This window comes from Notechis scutatus, chromosome 3 (assembly GCF_049901735.1).
Source record: "Notechis scutatus isolate UNSWTSFEM ecotype Mainland chromosome 3, rNotScu1.2, whole genome shotgun sequence".
NCBI lineage: Eukaryota > Metazoa > Chordata > Lepidosauria > Squamata > Elapidae > Notechis > Notechis scutatus.
The window spans coordinates 88,064,102-88,079,652 of NC_142011.1; the positions used below are offsets into that span (position 1 = coordinate 88,064,102).

Genomic DNA, 15,551 nt, shown 5'->3' on the forward strand with positions numbered 1-15,551 from the left:
TTGCCCCCTCCTAAAAGAACTCTCTTGATCCCACCTATCTGGACAATTTTCATCCAGTTTCCAAACTTCCCTTTTTAGGAAAGGTGGTAGAGAAAGTAATTGCTTGGTAGTTTCAAAGGATTCTGGATAAAAAAAGATTCAGGCCTAGTTATGGAACAGTATTGGCTGCATTTGATGACCTCTGTCAAGAGTACTCTGGGGTGTTGCAAGCATCATTATTCTCCTTGACCCCACAGCAGCCTTTGGTATCATTGACTATGGTATCCTTTTTGGCTGTCTGCAGGGTTTTGGGCTGGTTTGGCTCCTTTCTACAAGGCTGGTACCAATCAGTATTGATAGGTAGTGAGATCCAGCCCACAGCTGCTCCTTTTTGGTGTACTGGTACTCTCTCCATTCCTCTTTTACATCTACATGAAGCTGCTGGGTGAGATCTTCTATCACCATGGGTTGAAATATCATCAACCACTCCTTTCCACCTTTAACAGTGTTTATTTTTATTGATTGTTTTATTATTCTAATGTGTGTAAATTATAGGTTTTAATGTTTGTAAGCCACCCCAAGTTGTCTCTGATGAGATGGGCAGCACATAAATGTAATAAGTAAGTAAATAAATACAGCAACAGCAGCATTAAAAAGCCATAAATAGCAATACCTACAATATGATAGAACTGCATTGTTACCCTGTTCTCTATGTAGGGAACAAATCCTACAATTGTTATTCCAATTATTTTTCCTGACTTTGGAGGCCTAAGATACATGCAGGAATTGAAAAGAAAGAGGAAAGTGGATAACAATAGTTGCTGGGAGGCAATGACAATTCAAGTTACTCTGTATCAGTGGCAAATTGTACATTTATATTACATCCAAACTCTTTCTCATGCGAATTGTGGGAATAATGTAATTCAAAAGAGTGAACATACTCTTTCTTGTCTTTTAATAGATAACATGCATTTCCTGAAGCCAGCTGTTGTTTGCCTGCTGATAACAGAATAGCATAGCAATTGTTCCTTGTAGCAAGAAATTCATGGGGAAAAAAGCATTGGATAGTACAATATTCTATCAATTGGAACATTAGCTATTCTTTGAGATTTGAAGTAGCATGATTTTTAAAAAGCCATGCAGTATGCCTCCACAAAGAACTTATTGCATGAAATAGCTATGTAAATTACTTTTCAGAGAGCCATGCTGTTTGCTGTTTACACACAGGCAAACCCAGATAGAAAAGATATACCTCTGCCATATTCTAAGTGCAAGAGCCCACCAAAATATTTGGGAATTGAAATTTTAATTCCAATAATTCATATTATACAACTTCGAAACTTACTAAATCAATTTGGTTTTTCATCTCCTTCTGTTGCTCATGATTAATTAACTTTGTTTCTTCTAATATTGTAGAGAAGTGATTTTGTTCTTTAGTGATGTTTCTTTCCATGCTTTGAAGCTCAGAGTTCATTGCCTAGGAAAAAACTTTTTTTTTACAGTTTGGCAACAATTTGACATTAAGTTGAAACAAATTATATGGATGTTTTGGCAACCATTATCTCACTGTGGAAGCGTAACTAAAAATATTAGCCAGAAAATTAACAGGTAAAAATCAGATACACAATTTTATATAAAATAAAAAAGAATTTTGCTTTTTATAAATTATATTAGAAACAAGCTCTGAATAAAACAAAGCATATTAGCACAATTTGTTTAACATCATGTAAGATTAATGCATCTCATTCTACTTCAAAATATTGAAAAAAGACTGTGACCATTAATTCCTGTTCCAATTCAGTATTTCTTGCAAGTGCAGTTACATAAGCAAAAGTTTTTTCTTCCAACTGTTTTTCAAGGATGGAAAACTGGGAGGATATTCTTGCTACCTATAAAGAATATGTACATAAATTGAAATGAACAAGGGTTGATATACTTTTATACATTTATTATATAGATAATGCAACTTCTATATAGTGCAGATGGTTGAAACAATGGCAGTATGTTTTTTCACGGTTTAGGGTATTAGTAACGGCAAATAACATGAGCTGTATTTCAGAGTATTTAAGAAAATACATACATACCTAAATTGTAAAGCATAAACTCATTCACATTCACAGTTCATCCCATTTACCTATTATGTCACTTCTCCTTTTATTTTATTTTATTTATCAAATTTACTGGCTGCCCATTTTACCACAAAGTAACTTTTTTGTTATTTTTGTTAAAATCAACAGCAATAGGGGGACCCAGATTGTTGGGGGCAATATGCTGTCTCTGTAAACTGCTTAGAGAGAGCTGTAAAGCACTATAAAGTGGTATATAAGTCTAGGTGCTATTGCTAATATCAGTCATGTCTGGGACAAGAAGTACATAGGCATCTGCTGTTTTATATGATGACAGAATATAACATTAGATTTTGGCGTGTGGGACTATACTACAATAACTACTGCATACTTCGGACACTGACAAATTATCCCAAAAGGCCTTAAGTATTCTTTGGTTCAATAGTGAGAATGATCTTAAGCCAATGTGAGTTATCACTATGAAAGAAACCATAAGGAAAGGAGATCTCAGTATTGATGCAAGAAACAAATTCTAGCCATAGTATATTATTACAGAGGAATTAATGTATGCTCTTGGAACTTCCGAGGCACCATATAAAAATAAAATTAAACTAGATAGCCTTCAAGAACAGACTTCTTAATTTTCACTTACTTCTCTTTCCAAGCGACATGATTTTGCAGCTTTCTCTAATAGCTCTTCCTGTATTGTTTGAAATTGATTAGTTCTCTGGGCAATGTTGTTTTTTAAAATAGCACTTTCTTCTTCTGATTTTTCCAGTTTAATATGCAGTTCTTCTAAATTTCTATTTAATATTTGCTTTTCTTTTTCAAATTGTTTACTAATAAGTTCCAGTTGTTCGCACTTTGTCCCTTTAAAAATGAGACAATGTTTAGCCATTTATAAAAAATTTTTAGAATGTACAATATTGTAAAGCTATACATTTTTACCTAAGTAATGTTAATCTGAGAGTCCATTTTTAGATCTTCACTAATATTTTAGATGCATACATTATTCATATTTTGGTGCAGAATTCTCTCTTAACTGTTAATACAGATAATCCTTGACTTACAACCACAATTGAATCCAAAATTTCTGTTGCCAAGTGAAAAAGTTGCTTTTTGTGTTTAACTGAATTTTGCCCCATTTTGTGACCATTCTCGCTATACTTGTTAAGTGAATCACTGCAGTTGTTAAGTTAGTAACACAACTGTTAAGTGAATCTGGCTTCCCCATTGACTCTGCTTGTAAGAAGGTTGCAAAAAGTGATCACATGACCTGAGGACACTGCAACCATCATATATCTGAGTCAATTGCCAAATGCCTAAATTTTGATTGTGTGATCATGGGGATGGTGTATCAAAGAAAAGAAATTACTTCAGTAAATGCCATATCAAACATAAACATGACCTACCATTTCCACATAGCCTAGAAAGTGACCTGTTTAGCTTTATCATTTCCTGAACCACTGTAGTGCTAATTAGATTTAAGCATAATGGATATTCTTGTCACAAGATCCATTTATTGTACTTTTAAGTGGATTATTTTGGAGAAACAACTATCTAATATTCCAGAAACAAATTACATTTTTTTCCGTTTCAGTTTCAGTTTGTAGAAATATAGTGCTTTATTACTGAGGTCATATAACCATTATACATACCTGCCTGATTTCCACTGAGTTTTACTGGTTCAGTTTCTAGACCATTCAATTCTTGTCCCTCATCATCTTCAGAGCAATCTTGACCTAACTTACAGGTCACATATTCTGTCTGAAGTTTCTGAATTCCTGCTTCTTGAAAGTTAATTTTTTGTCTAAGAAAAATAGTATATAATTGATTCTTTTTAATAACTCATAATGAATTTATTTGATCCTTAATAAGTTACAGTTAAAAGAATACCTTAGCTCTTCTTTCAGAAGACCATCTATTTCAGACCAATTGCTGCACATTTCATTAGAGTGATTATCCTAAAAAATGGGCAAAAACAGAAACAAATATTTTAAAAAACTGGTTATAATTAATTATTAATTGAGAAGTCATTCATGGATACAATTTATTTCTCAACTTTATATGGTCATACATCTCATAGAAAGTGACTCTGGGTGGTGTACAATAATCCAATTAAAATTAGACATAAAGCAAAAATTACTTAAAACCATTATATAATAATTATTAAAAATATAAAAAACTATAAAAGCAGAACTAAACAAGGAAAAAAAATGATAGAGGGATGTTAACAATAATGGAGCCACCTCACAAGTAAACCTGTCTTGAAGGAAGCTCCGCTCTGTTACAGGCTACGGAGGCCTTCAGGAAAGTCTTGCCGGCTGCAGAAGGAATGGGCCGAGGTGTGCGAGGCCTGGCTGCAACTATCTGAAGGTAAGTAGTAAGGCAGCTCCACCCCCCTCATATAGTTAATATTTTATAAATATCTACCATTACAAGTAATCCTCAATTTATAACTGTTTGTTTGGTGACTGTTGAAAGTTACAAAGGCGCCAAAAAAAGTGGCTTATGACCGTTTTTCACACTTACGACCACTGTAGCATCCCCATGGCCACATGATCAAAATTTAAACACTTGACACTCAATAATATGTCCTCTGGTCATGTGATCACCTTTAGCAACCTTCTGACAAGCAGTCAATGGGGAACTTAACTGTGGCAAAAAAAAAGATCATAAAATGGGACAAAACTCTCTCAAAAAATGTCTCTCTTAGCAACAGAAATTTTGGGCTCAATTGTAGTGATAAGTCATGGACTAACTGTATTAGGAGCAACTGTGCTTCCAAGAGCATTTTATCAGGGGAAAGAAGAATGGCACCGCAGTTCCTGTTTGGAATTGCTTTCTTTATCTTCATAGTGTGCTACTGATAGACCATTCTATAGCAGAGATCCTCAACCCCTGGGTTGCAGCCCACTACCAGGCCACAGCATGTTTGGAACCAGGCTGCAGAAGCAGTGGGACGAGCGTGGGTGGGTGAGTGTGCATGTGTGAAGCTCCATTTGTGTGAGCAGCAAATGGAGTTGTATGTATGTGCGCGTGCTGGCCTGCCACTCATGCGGAACCATTCCCTCTCCCTCCCCTGCCAATCCATAAAGCCGGAAAGATTGGTGACCACTCTTCTAGAGTAATTCATTTTGAATATTTTCTTAGTTGGTCAGCAATTAGTCAAGGATGTGTAAATGCAGTTTCTATTCTATTCATTCTATTCTATTTCTTCAGAGGAGCTTTTACAATGTACCTCCTTAAGCAATAGCCCATTTGTCATCTCATAAATCCCATTTAAGACTAGGAGTGTCCCTAACTTGGATCTCAAAGGCTGGATTTACACCATATGATGAACTCTTAGCTCATAAAATGTATTTGCCACTGGCTTAATGTGATAGCTGGTTCATGCAATATGCTAAGACAATGACTGCTTACCATAACATATGGAATCATGTCTACAATCATGTACCTCTGTTACAGTCCAGTGTAATTAATGTGTAAATCCCACCATAAAGTAAAACAATAGCTATTATAAGGGTTTCATATAGAAGGATACTTCTGTACAGGGATAAAGGCATTCTTTCATTTATACAGAGAAAAGTTTGCATTTTATCACTGTTAATGTATATGTCCTGCCTTAGGAACAAAATGAGTGGGGACTTCCGGTGACGTCTTCCTTGCTGACAGACCGGAAACCGCAATCGTCTGCAGCTTTGATCTGTGCTCTCCCATCTGAGGGCCCCGATCATCTGCATTTGAGGCCAGAACCATCCTGTAGGGGTGATGAAGGGAGACCGCCAGCTGGGTTGAGGGGAGCCTCATCTCCCTTCCTTGGCTAGGCAAACACTCCCCTCCGAAGACAGCTGTAGTGGTGGTCAAAGATAGCCACCCTGAAGAGGAAGACCTAACTGGGTTAAGATTGTGCAGGAGCAGTGAAGAAGAGGACAGCTTGAAAAACTGGGCTAATCAGGCGCAACATTTAAATACAAGGTACCCTGGAATTACATTTTAAAGAATCTTTTAAGAGAGTTAATTAAAGAGGCGGACAAAGAAAGTGAATAAAAAGAGGGGGGAAACTTTTGACAGTTGAAAGTGGTTTCGAACTCCGAAAGAGAAGCCTGAAGAAGATATTTGTTTAAATTGGAAAATATATTATTTTGACACTAAATAGGCAAATCTAAAGCTGAACTTGAAAGTGTCAAAGAAAAAAACAAAATTAATATTTGGACTTATTGGAACGTTGAATTTTAAAAGCTCTAAATAGAGAGAAACCGGAGAAAAAAGGGTGGAATTTGGACATAACAGAGAGTGCCATCTAGTGGAAAAATAAATTATTTGTGAATTTCTATAACTTGGATTTTCCAAAGGTTGGATCAGATATAAAGTAAGTGAAATCTTGCTACAATAAAATAGAGCCCCTGGAAAGTGAAAGTGGAATATTGAACTTTGAAATAAAGAAAGAAGTAGGAAGAAACTGCTTTGGGATTGTTTGGTGATCTTGGCATAAACATAAACTTATGGATATTGGATTACTTGATGAAACTGGAAAACCTAAAGAGGAATTAATAGAAGCTAATCGTTGGAAATAAATTCTTTAGACATTGCTGAATTAAATCACTGGATAGAAGCGTTTAAAGATGGCAGAACTATTTTCAGATTTAAAAATGGAACTAAGAAACACAAAAGAAAAGCTACAAGAAAGAGGCAAATCGTTTGGCTTTGCTTTACAATGTTTAGAAATGGCAATTTCATAGTATGAAGAACAACAAGGAGTGCCAGAAGAGGAGGAGCTGATTAAAGAAGAGGCTATTTTTAGTGAACAATTGGAGCAATGAGGGTTAAAGCAAAAAGGGAAAAGAATGGGAATTAAAAATTGGAGATTTGAGGAGGTAATTAAAAAGGAGAATATTTTGAAAATCAAACAAAGTAAAAGGAAACAGCAGAAAAGGGAACTGCAGAAGGAAGCTTTAAAGAGGGACTGGATTAAGAAACTGGAGTAAGAAAAGGAGGGGAAAAAATGAAGGGGAAAAGAAATAATAAAAAACAGAACCCAGGAAATAAAGAAATATGGAAATAGAATAAAAATGAAAAGAAATTGTTTATTCAAAAGACACAGAGATAATGGTTAACTAAGAATTAAGAAAGAGGATTCTGCAAGGTGATAAGGTGTAGTATAAATGTATTAGAAGTAATAAACTATTTAGAAAGTAGGAAAATATAGATTATTCAAATGAATAATTGGAACTGATATCTTTTGTATTGGAATATCAATTTTTATTAAACTAACAGAGATAAATGGAATTAATGTGATAAAAGAGAAATTATGATAAATTTATTAACTAAGTTATAGAATATAGTTGAAATGAACTACGAGGATTGTTGTAATGAGATTATAAATAGAAAAAAATGGAAGAATGTGAAAAAAGAGAAATTATGATAAGTTTATTAAATATGTTTAATGAATTTACAGAATACAGTTGAAATGAATTATGAGAATTATTGTAATGAGATTAATATCAGTTTTTATGATGAATTGAATAGATTAATTTTTCTTTTTGAAACCGTAAATATTTTTGATGTAATTGAAGGGGAAAGTACTATGCAGAATCTGACTTATATATATAACTTATGTAGTTATATATGTATTTATATATATATGTGTATTTATATATACCGTGTTTTTCATATAATAAGGCCGGGTCTTATTTTTTTTGAGCCGAAAAAATGGCTAGGCTGTCTTTTTGGGGGTGACTTAATTCCCCCCCTTGCATCTTCAGGCAGGCAGGCGGCGATGGCTTGGATGTTGACCTCGGCGTTGGTGGAGCACTTCGTATCGGGGTCAACGCAGGCAGCACCATATCCGGGTGTGCAACAAAAGTACTTCCTAATGGCAAGCCCCCACCATTCCCCCCATTTCGCATGTTTTAATATAGGCCTTAATTTGGGGAGGGGCTTAATTTCATTTCATGCCTATAAAACATGCTGGGACTTCCTATTGGGGGAGGCCATATTGTTGGAGAAACAGGGTAGTTTTATATATATATAGATATGTGTTATGTAGTTGTTAGGAGATGATTGTTATAAATGTTTAAGGGGATAATCAAAAGTTAAATGATTACTGGGATTTAAAAGGGAGTTCATTAAATGATATATAAGCTATAGGGGTGGCACATTCTAATGGGTAATTGTAGGGGAAATTTTTGTTTTGAAATGTTTGAACAGAGGTGGAATTTTTGAAATGATGAAATTAGAATATGCGATGAAATTGTAAACATGACTGATAGAAGTATAAGTATAATGAATATGAAGACATGAGAATTATTTAAAGTTAAAAGAAATAGGTTAAGAAATGAATTGAAAATTTATAAAATAAGCCCAAGGAAAATATTTGAGAAAAATAATAGAAAATATGTAAAGTAGAGGTAAGATATGAAACTAAATGTGAAAGATGAATATGTAATCAAAGCCATGTCTGTATGGAGAGTGAAAACCTGGAATCATGCTGTTCACTAAAAAAATATGTTTTTTTTTAAATGTGGAAAACTGAAATAAAACTTATTTTTTTAAAAAGGAACAAAATGAGTGAGTGACCTTGGGCCAGTCTTTCAATCCTAAAAAAGATGGCAATAGCAAAACTTCTGAAAATCTTGCCAAAAAACTCCAGGGATCTAGTCCAGAAAGTTACTACAAATCAGGGCTGACTTGAAAGTATAGACACACAAATGTACACACATGGACAATTAATAGATCCTTCAAAAAATATCAGAGAAATAATTGTACCTCTTTTGATGAGCTTTGGGTCAACTGGAAAATAACATTTTCTAAAGTTTTCAGTTCAATTTTTGAATGTTGAATTTCTTGACGATGCAAGTTAAGCTGATTTTTTTGTCGTGCAATTAGTGCTTTTAAATCTTCATTTTCATTTATTATGGCATTTTTTTCTTGAAGTCCTGCTTTTTGTTCCTGAAGTTTATTTTCAAGGATCTGATTCTTTTGCTGAGAATGTTTGAGCAAAAATTCCACTTCAGACATTTTTGTTTCCATAGTTTTAAGGTTTTGTATTCCAGTACAATTCTCTTCAGTTAACAGTCTAAAATGCAAAACAAAATTAAACAGGTTTTTTCAAGATTATCTTATTGTTAGCATGATTTCTTTGACAATAATTGTTTGATTCAGTTTTATTTGGAAAGTGGATTCTCAAAATCAGGCTGTGCATTTACATACAATTTGGAATATGAAATCTTCATCTTGACTTTTTAAAGTCTGTCATAAAAAACTAATAATTACAATTAAGTATCAATAATCTATATTTGACAACTTGAAATCTACAGATACAAAAATAAACAAGTTAAGTCATTATATAAATTGGCACAAGCCCATCATCATTTTAATATTGATATATGTGTGCATGTGTGATATTTATATATCTATGTCTATATATACACATACCATTATCTGTCTATCCATCTATATGAACAGATAACAAAATTAAATGGTTCATATTTTCTCAGAAGCTAACCAGTTTTAAATATTTTATGTTTTGAGACTTGTAGCATCAAAACAAATTGAGCACTAATGCCCACTGCCAGAAAGAGGTTAAATGGTGACCGGATTTGGATATATTTGTCTTTTATAGTAGTATAGTTCTTCAAGCAATAATATACTTTGGTTTTCTGTAGTGTTTTATGAAAATACACCTAACAGCTAAAACAGAAATTAAGACTCTGTTTTGCACATACCGTAATATCCTTTTATAAACCATAAAGTCTATGGACAATAAATCAAGGGCTTAATTCTCAGCATCTAATTTGTGGCATCCAGCAATTCCAGATAGTTTTGAATTTTAACTGTCAGTTTTTTTCCCCTTTTCAAAATGATTACTAAGAATATTTTATAGGTAGTCCTCCACCTATGACAACAATTGGGATTGGGATTTCCAGTTGTAAGTTGAGGCACCCACATGGCAAGATCCAATTTTACGACATTTTTGTAGTGGTCATTAAGTGAATCTGCAATGGTTAAATGAACCCTTTCTTCTGAAAGTTACAAAGTACAGTCATGTGACCACAGTGTGTATTTATGTGTGGAGGTTAACTATATATCACTTTTTATACCAAAGCATCCAATGTGATTGAGAAAATATAAAATACACTGTAAAAAGTATGAATTAAAACAATATAAAATATACAGTAAGAAAGAGAAAAGAAAAAAAAACCGAAAAGGAAAATTGGAAAAATATTAAGCTAGCTTTCACATAAAAAAAGATATAACAAAAGGGATTAATCTCCAACAGATGCCTGTAAGATATAACAATGGGTACCTCATAAATTTCAGGAGATGACATTCCAAAATATAGGTGTCACTTTACACAAAGCCTGCCATGAACAACTACAAAGTGGTACCCTGTGGTTCTAGATACATACAGAGCCCCTACCAATAAACTCAATAATAAATCAGATTTATAATGATAAAGATAGTCCATCAAGTCTCTCTCATGCCTCTGAAAAAAATTGCTCCATATACCTGTTTAAGAACAACTGTATTATTGTAAGCATTTGTCAGTGTGTAAGAAATAGTTTCAAATTAAAATGGAGGAAGATTTAAACCTCATTCTTGAAATCCAGAAAAAAAATTACAATTCCTTCAAACTTTGCAACAAACCAATTGCATATTATATTATAAATGACTGTTCAGTGATTTTTCCATTTTCAAAAGCTTTTGGCTTAAGATATTTATTGCCACCACACATATATACCTATTTGTGCCTTTAAGTCAATCTTAACTCCTGGTTATTGCCTGGACAAGTCCCTGTAGTTTTCTTGGAAAGATTTCAGAAGTGGCTTGCCAAAGATTTCAGAAGTGGCTGGTCCCAAAGGCTGAGAGAGACTGGCTGATTCAAGATCATCCAGTTGGCTTTGTGCCTAAATCAGGACTAGAACTCACAATTTCTCTATTTCTAGCCTGATGCCTTAACCACTAAATCAAACTGGCTCTCACAACCTATTTGCTAATGATCTAATATTAATATTTCAAAATCTAAAACTTCATCTGTGGAATAGAAAATAATACACAAGAATGTGAAGAATCCAGTCATCATTAATATTAAAACTATATTCTAGAATCTAGACAAATATGCATTAAAAGACTTGAATGGGACATACAACTATTTTCATGATCACAAAAGCAATTCTATGGTTAAATGCCAAAATCTAGCATAGATCCTTACCTCAATTGAGCTTTTATGTTTTCAAGCTCACTTTTATAGGCATTACATTGTGTGAGCAACTTCTCCTTTTCATTTACACAGTTTATTAACTTTTTTTCTAAAATTTGTTCTTCAACTTGGACCTGAATAAAAGAAAAATATTCAGAACCAATCAACCCACTATTTATCAAATAATAAAATAAGGTAGACATTAGTCTACCAAGCACCTAAATCAAGTGATTGCTGAAATGATGCAATGGTTGGAAGTACAAGGATCAGTTGTTAGTCATTTTTTCAGTGCCACTGTAACTTTGAACAGTTTGCTAAATGAATGATTGTAAGTTGAGGACTACGCATAATTTGAGTTATTTTTGTTTCTTTCTTTGCAGATATTATTTTATGACTTAGTTTTCTAGAGTTTGGTGATTGGGTAGTATGCAAATGAAGTAAATCAAAAAATAAAAATAATGCAATCATATGCATGTCTATTGAATTATCCGTTCATTTAGGACAAATAGACTTTTTCCTGGGTAAATCTGTATCCTTCTAAATTTTTACAAACTAGCATTACATTCTGTTCTCCTCCAAACCTTTTAGCAGCAAGGAATTATATTTCTGATGCAGAAGAATGAAATATTTTAGGAAATATTAAAAAGGCAGAATATTATATTTCCCCTAAAAGAGAAATAGAAATTTTAAGGGAGACAGAAACTCAGATCTTCAGCTCCCTCCCCCAGCAGATAGTTGATGCCCATTAAGAAGGACTAGGCCAGCCTATCTACAAAACAAAAGACCTTCAGCTCCAGGGTGATGAGATTAAGACATGATCCTCCAGGACAGGGGGTCCCCAACCACCGGTCCACGGACCGGCCACCGGTCCGTGGAACAAGTCCTACCGGGCGCTGAGTTTGCTGGGCGCTGCCATCTTTTTGAGGAAAAAGTGCTTCCGGTGAGCTTTTCCGGTTGAAGCTCACCGAAGCACTTTTCATCAAAAAGATGGCGGCGCTAGCGCTCGTGAGCTTTTCCGGGTAGAAAGCCATTTCTATCCGGGAAAGCTTCATCAGCACTGGCATGCCGCCATCTTTTTGATGAAAAAGTGCTTCCGGTGAGGTCACTGGAAGCACTTTTTCATCAAAAGAAGGCGCGCGCCCAGCTAATGCCGGTACCGGGCCGCGCCATAAAAAGGTTGGGGATACCGGGCGCGGCATAAGAAAGGTTGGGGATCACTGCTCCAGGATATAATAGGATTATCTAGCAGCAGGGCTCACTGCATTGCAGAATCACCTGGGGACATTGCATCATGGTCCAGGCTTCAACCAAACTTATCTCAGCCAAACTCCTAGCATGGGAGTCTGACTGCAGCCAATAGAATACATTTCTTGCACAAGAATAGGAAGCTCAAGGGCAAGGCCAAAGGCTCGCTCTCTACTCCATGTGGTCAGCTGGTCCAGGACCTCAAACCCATGTGGTCCTGTCCATCAATAAACCATCTTTCTAATCAGCCTTCATGTTTCCAGTGTCTTTCTCCCCACTTGGAACTGAACCAGATGGATATTTCTTCAAATACTGATATACAATAAATCTGATTTTTATTGGCTAAGATGCTATTGTGGTACAGGCAAAAACATATTAAACAACAGTAGTGACTTTAGTTTTAGAACTAATAGTTGAATTCATAGCTTTGTGGTATATAAAATGTTCTAATAAATATCTTGGGAATCTTTTCTTACCTTTTCCAGTTTATTAGTTATTTTCTCTTTGTACTGTTTAAATGTTCTTGTCAACTCCTCAGCATTATACAGTGCTTCATTTCTTTGCTGTTCAGTTCTTTAAATGAAAACAGCAGCTCAGTTTAAAGAGGTAAAAAAATGGTTCATCAACAAAAAGATAAATCTGAACAGAGAATACATATTTGTTGGATATCATTCAAACATACCTCGGTTTAAAAATGTTTACATAAAGATCTTCAAAATGTCAAGGAATCCAAATTACATGTTTTTCATGAGAAATTAAGAATAAATTTAGCTTTGGTCAAAACATTCCTTCATAAGCAGATCTATTGATGCAAGCAAGAACATTTTGTAAACCTCCCAAAGTTGCTTAATAGCAGGATGGGCTGCATATAAATTAAATAAATAAGTAAATTTTGAATGTGGCTCAGAGCACAGCAGCAAACTTCAATCTGAATAGTTATAGAATATGCTCAATCACTAAAATAGAGCAACAGTGTAAACAGACTCATAATTTTCTACATCTATTTTCAAGCCAATAAATTTAACTCTGAAAGTAAAGCCTAAAATGCATGCAAATTGGAAATGTTAGATATTATTTCTTCTCTCCAACTAAAGAATTGTATAAGTGAGATACTAACATTTATTTCCATGCCAATAACAGCTTTGCAGATGCAACAGTTATATGTAGAAAACAAAGAATCCATTATTTAACATTCTGTATGTTTAAGCCAGTGCCTATAATATTTAAAATGTAGACTGAATAAGAATAATCTGTTTCTACATGCTTTACATCATGGCTTTCTTTATATAACAACTTTGGAACTACAGTATAAACAAGAGAGAGAGAAACAGATTTCAATGTCTCTGCAGAAAGATTAGTTTGGCCTTCCCCAATTGTTACTTAGCAGCAGCCATTTCATTAAAATACCCAGTCCCACCAATCATAATCACTGTAAACTTAAGCAGAGTCCAGTCCATTATTCTACCTATGTATCTAATGACTGGAATTGTCCAAATGTTAATTTCCTTGATGGCATTTCCTTCACTGAGTTTGGATTTTAAGATCTTCACTCTCATGATATAATCACTACTAACTTTCTTGACTTCAATGTACTTGATTTTGTCAGCCTCAAGGAATTTTTATTGGTTCAAAAACCATTACAACCTGATTTGTTTATATATATTCAATATGCACTCAAACATATGTATAACATGCAGCAATACTGCTGAATGCTACTTTATTTTAAAAATATTCAACATATTAAAAATTATTTTACAGCAAAAATGTAGTCAAGATTTCAGAATTAAATATAAAAATGCATGTAATTTCTCACCTCTTCCCTTGTTTGGACCATCCAATTAAATCATGCTTCATTTTTCTATAATCCTCCTTTAATTTCTGCAAATCACATTCTTTTTCCATTAGCATTTTCTGGCTTTCTTCTAATTTATCTTCTGTATCTCTAAAACACAGATTTTAAAACAATATGGTAAGTTTACTTCTAGCAAAGATATTGGCTAATGAATATTAACAGCCGGAAAGCATTCTCAACTCGCCCATTCCTATCATATTTTCAGTATAGAAATTTGAAATAAATGGCCAGAGTAATGTACACTAAAGCAATCTCTCCCAACTTTTCTGGCGCGGTGGGGGGATGGGTGGTTCCATGGGAGTGGCGGGCATGTGCAACTGCTGCTCGCGCAAATGGAGCAGTAATTGCCGCTCCATTTGCAGGGATGCATGTGGGGATCCATGTGCACTCACCCGCCACTTCCATGGCCAAGTTCCAAACAGCTCAAAGCCTGGTAGTGGCCTGTGGGGATTGGGGACCCCTGCACTAAAGATCAGAACATTATTCACCAGGACTCCTTGATCTACAACTATTAGGTCAGCGATTGTTCCAAGTTATGATGGCACTGAATGAATAGTGGTTATGAGTGGTCCTCAGAGTTCTGCCAATTCCAACATTTTTTTTTTTGCCATGTATATGTATACATTCAAACTAGACTATGATGTTTTTCTGTGTCATATATGTCTGTATATTGGGTATGTACATAATGGTTATCTTTTGGGAGCTGAATGCAATGAAATTTCATTTTAATGTATACTGATTAGAATCCATTTAAAGTGACAATAAAGTTTTATTCTATTCTATTCCTTTCTGTGATCACATGATCATGATCTGGTGCTTGCAGGTCACTGGGTTAAGTTTCTCCTATCCATGCACACTCTCCCAAGTCCCTCTGCAATTACATTACCCACTCACCCCTGTTCACCTATCCCAACCCATATCCCTGGGCACCCTCCTTGACCTGCATGATGTCTGTCACATACCTTTGTGCACTCTTCTCAACTCAGTGGCACCTATTACATACCTCCTTGTACTCTCATTAATCGTGCCAGTGCCTTGCCTCTTGCACACAACCTTGCATACTCTGCCCAACTCACATAACTCTTGTGTGCATCTCACACACTCTCTAATTCAAATCATGCCTGTCCTGATTTATGTCTTTTGCCTACCTTCCTTGACCCATGGCTTTTACACACCGCTTGTGCACTCACACACTCTCAACCTGCCA

The 15,551-nt window shown here is 34.8% G+C and overlaps 1 protein-coding gene across 4 annotated transcripts in view; it reads right to left on the reverse strand.

Moving 5' to 3' along the window:
- The window catches only part of CCDC18 (coiled-coil domain containing 18), a 46,782-nt gene that overhangs the window by 20,098 nt on the left and 11,133 nt on the right, over positions 1-15,551 (reverse strand). For all 4 annotated transcript variants that reach the window (XM_087960683.1, XM_087960680.1, XM_087960681.1 and 1 more), the window contains exons 6-14: positions 14,306-14,434; positions 12,969-13,065; positions 11,260-11,381; positions 8,814-9,123; positions 3,942-4,009; positions 3,704-3,855; positions 2,698-2,915; positions 1,758-1,868; positions 1,325-1,456 (exon numbers count right to left, since the gene is read on the reverse strand). In XM_087960683.1, coding sequence (XP_087816809.1) covers positions 1,325-1,456; positions 1,758-1,868; positions 2,698-2,915; positions 3,704-3,855; positions 3,942-4,009; positions 8,814-9,123; positions 11,260-11,381; positions 12,969-13,065; positions 14,306-14,434 — 1,339 coding nt within the window. The remainder of the gene's footprint in view (positions 1-1,324; positions 1,457-1,757; positions 1,869-2,697; positions 2,916-3,703; positions 3,856-3,941; positions 4,010-8,813; positions 9,124-11,259; positions 11,382-12,968; positions 13,066-14,305; positions 14,435-15,551) is intronic.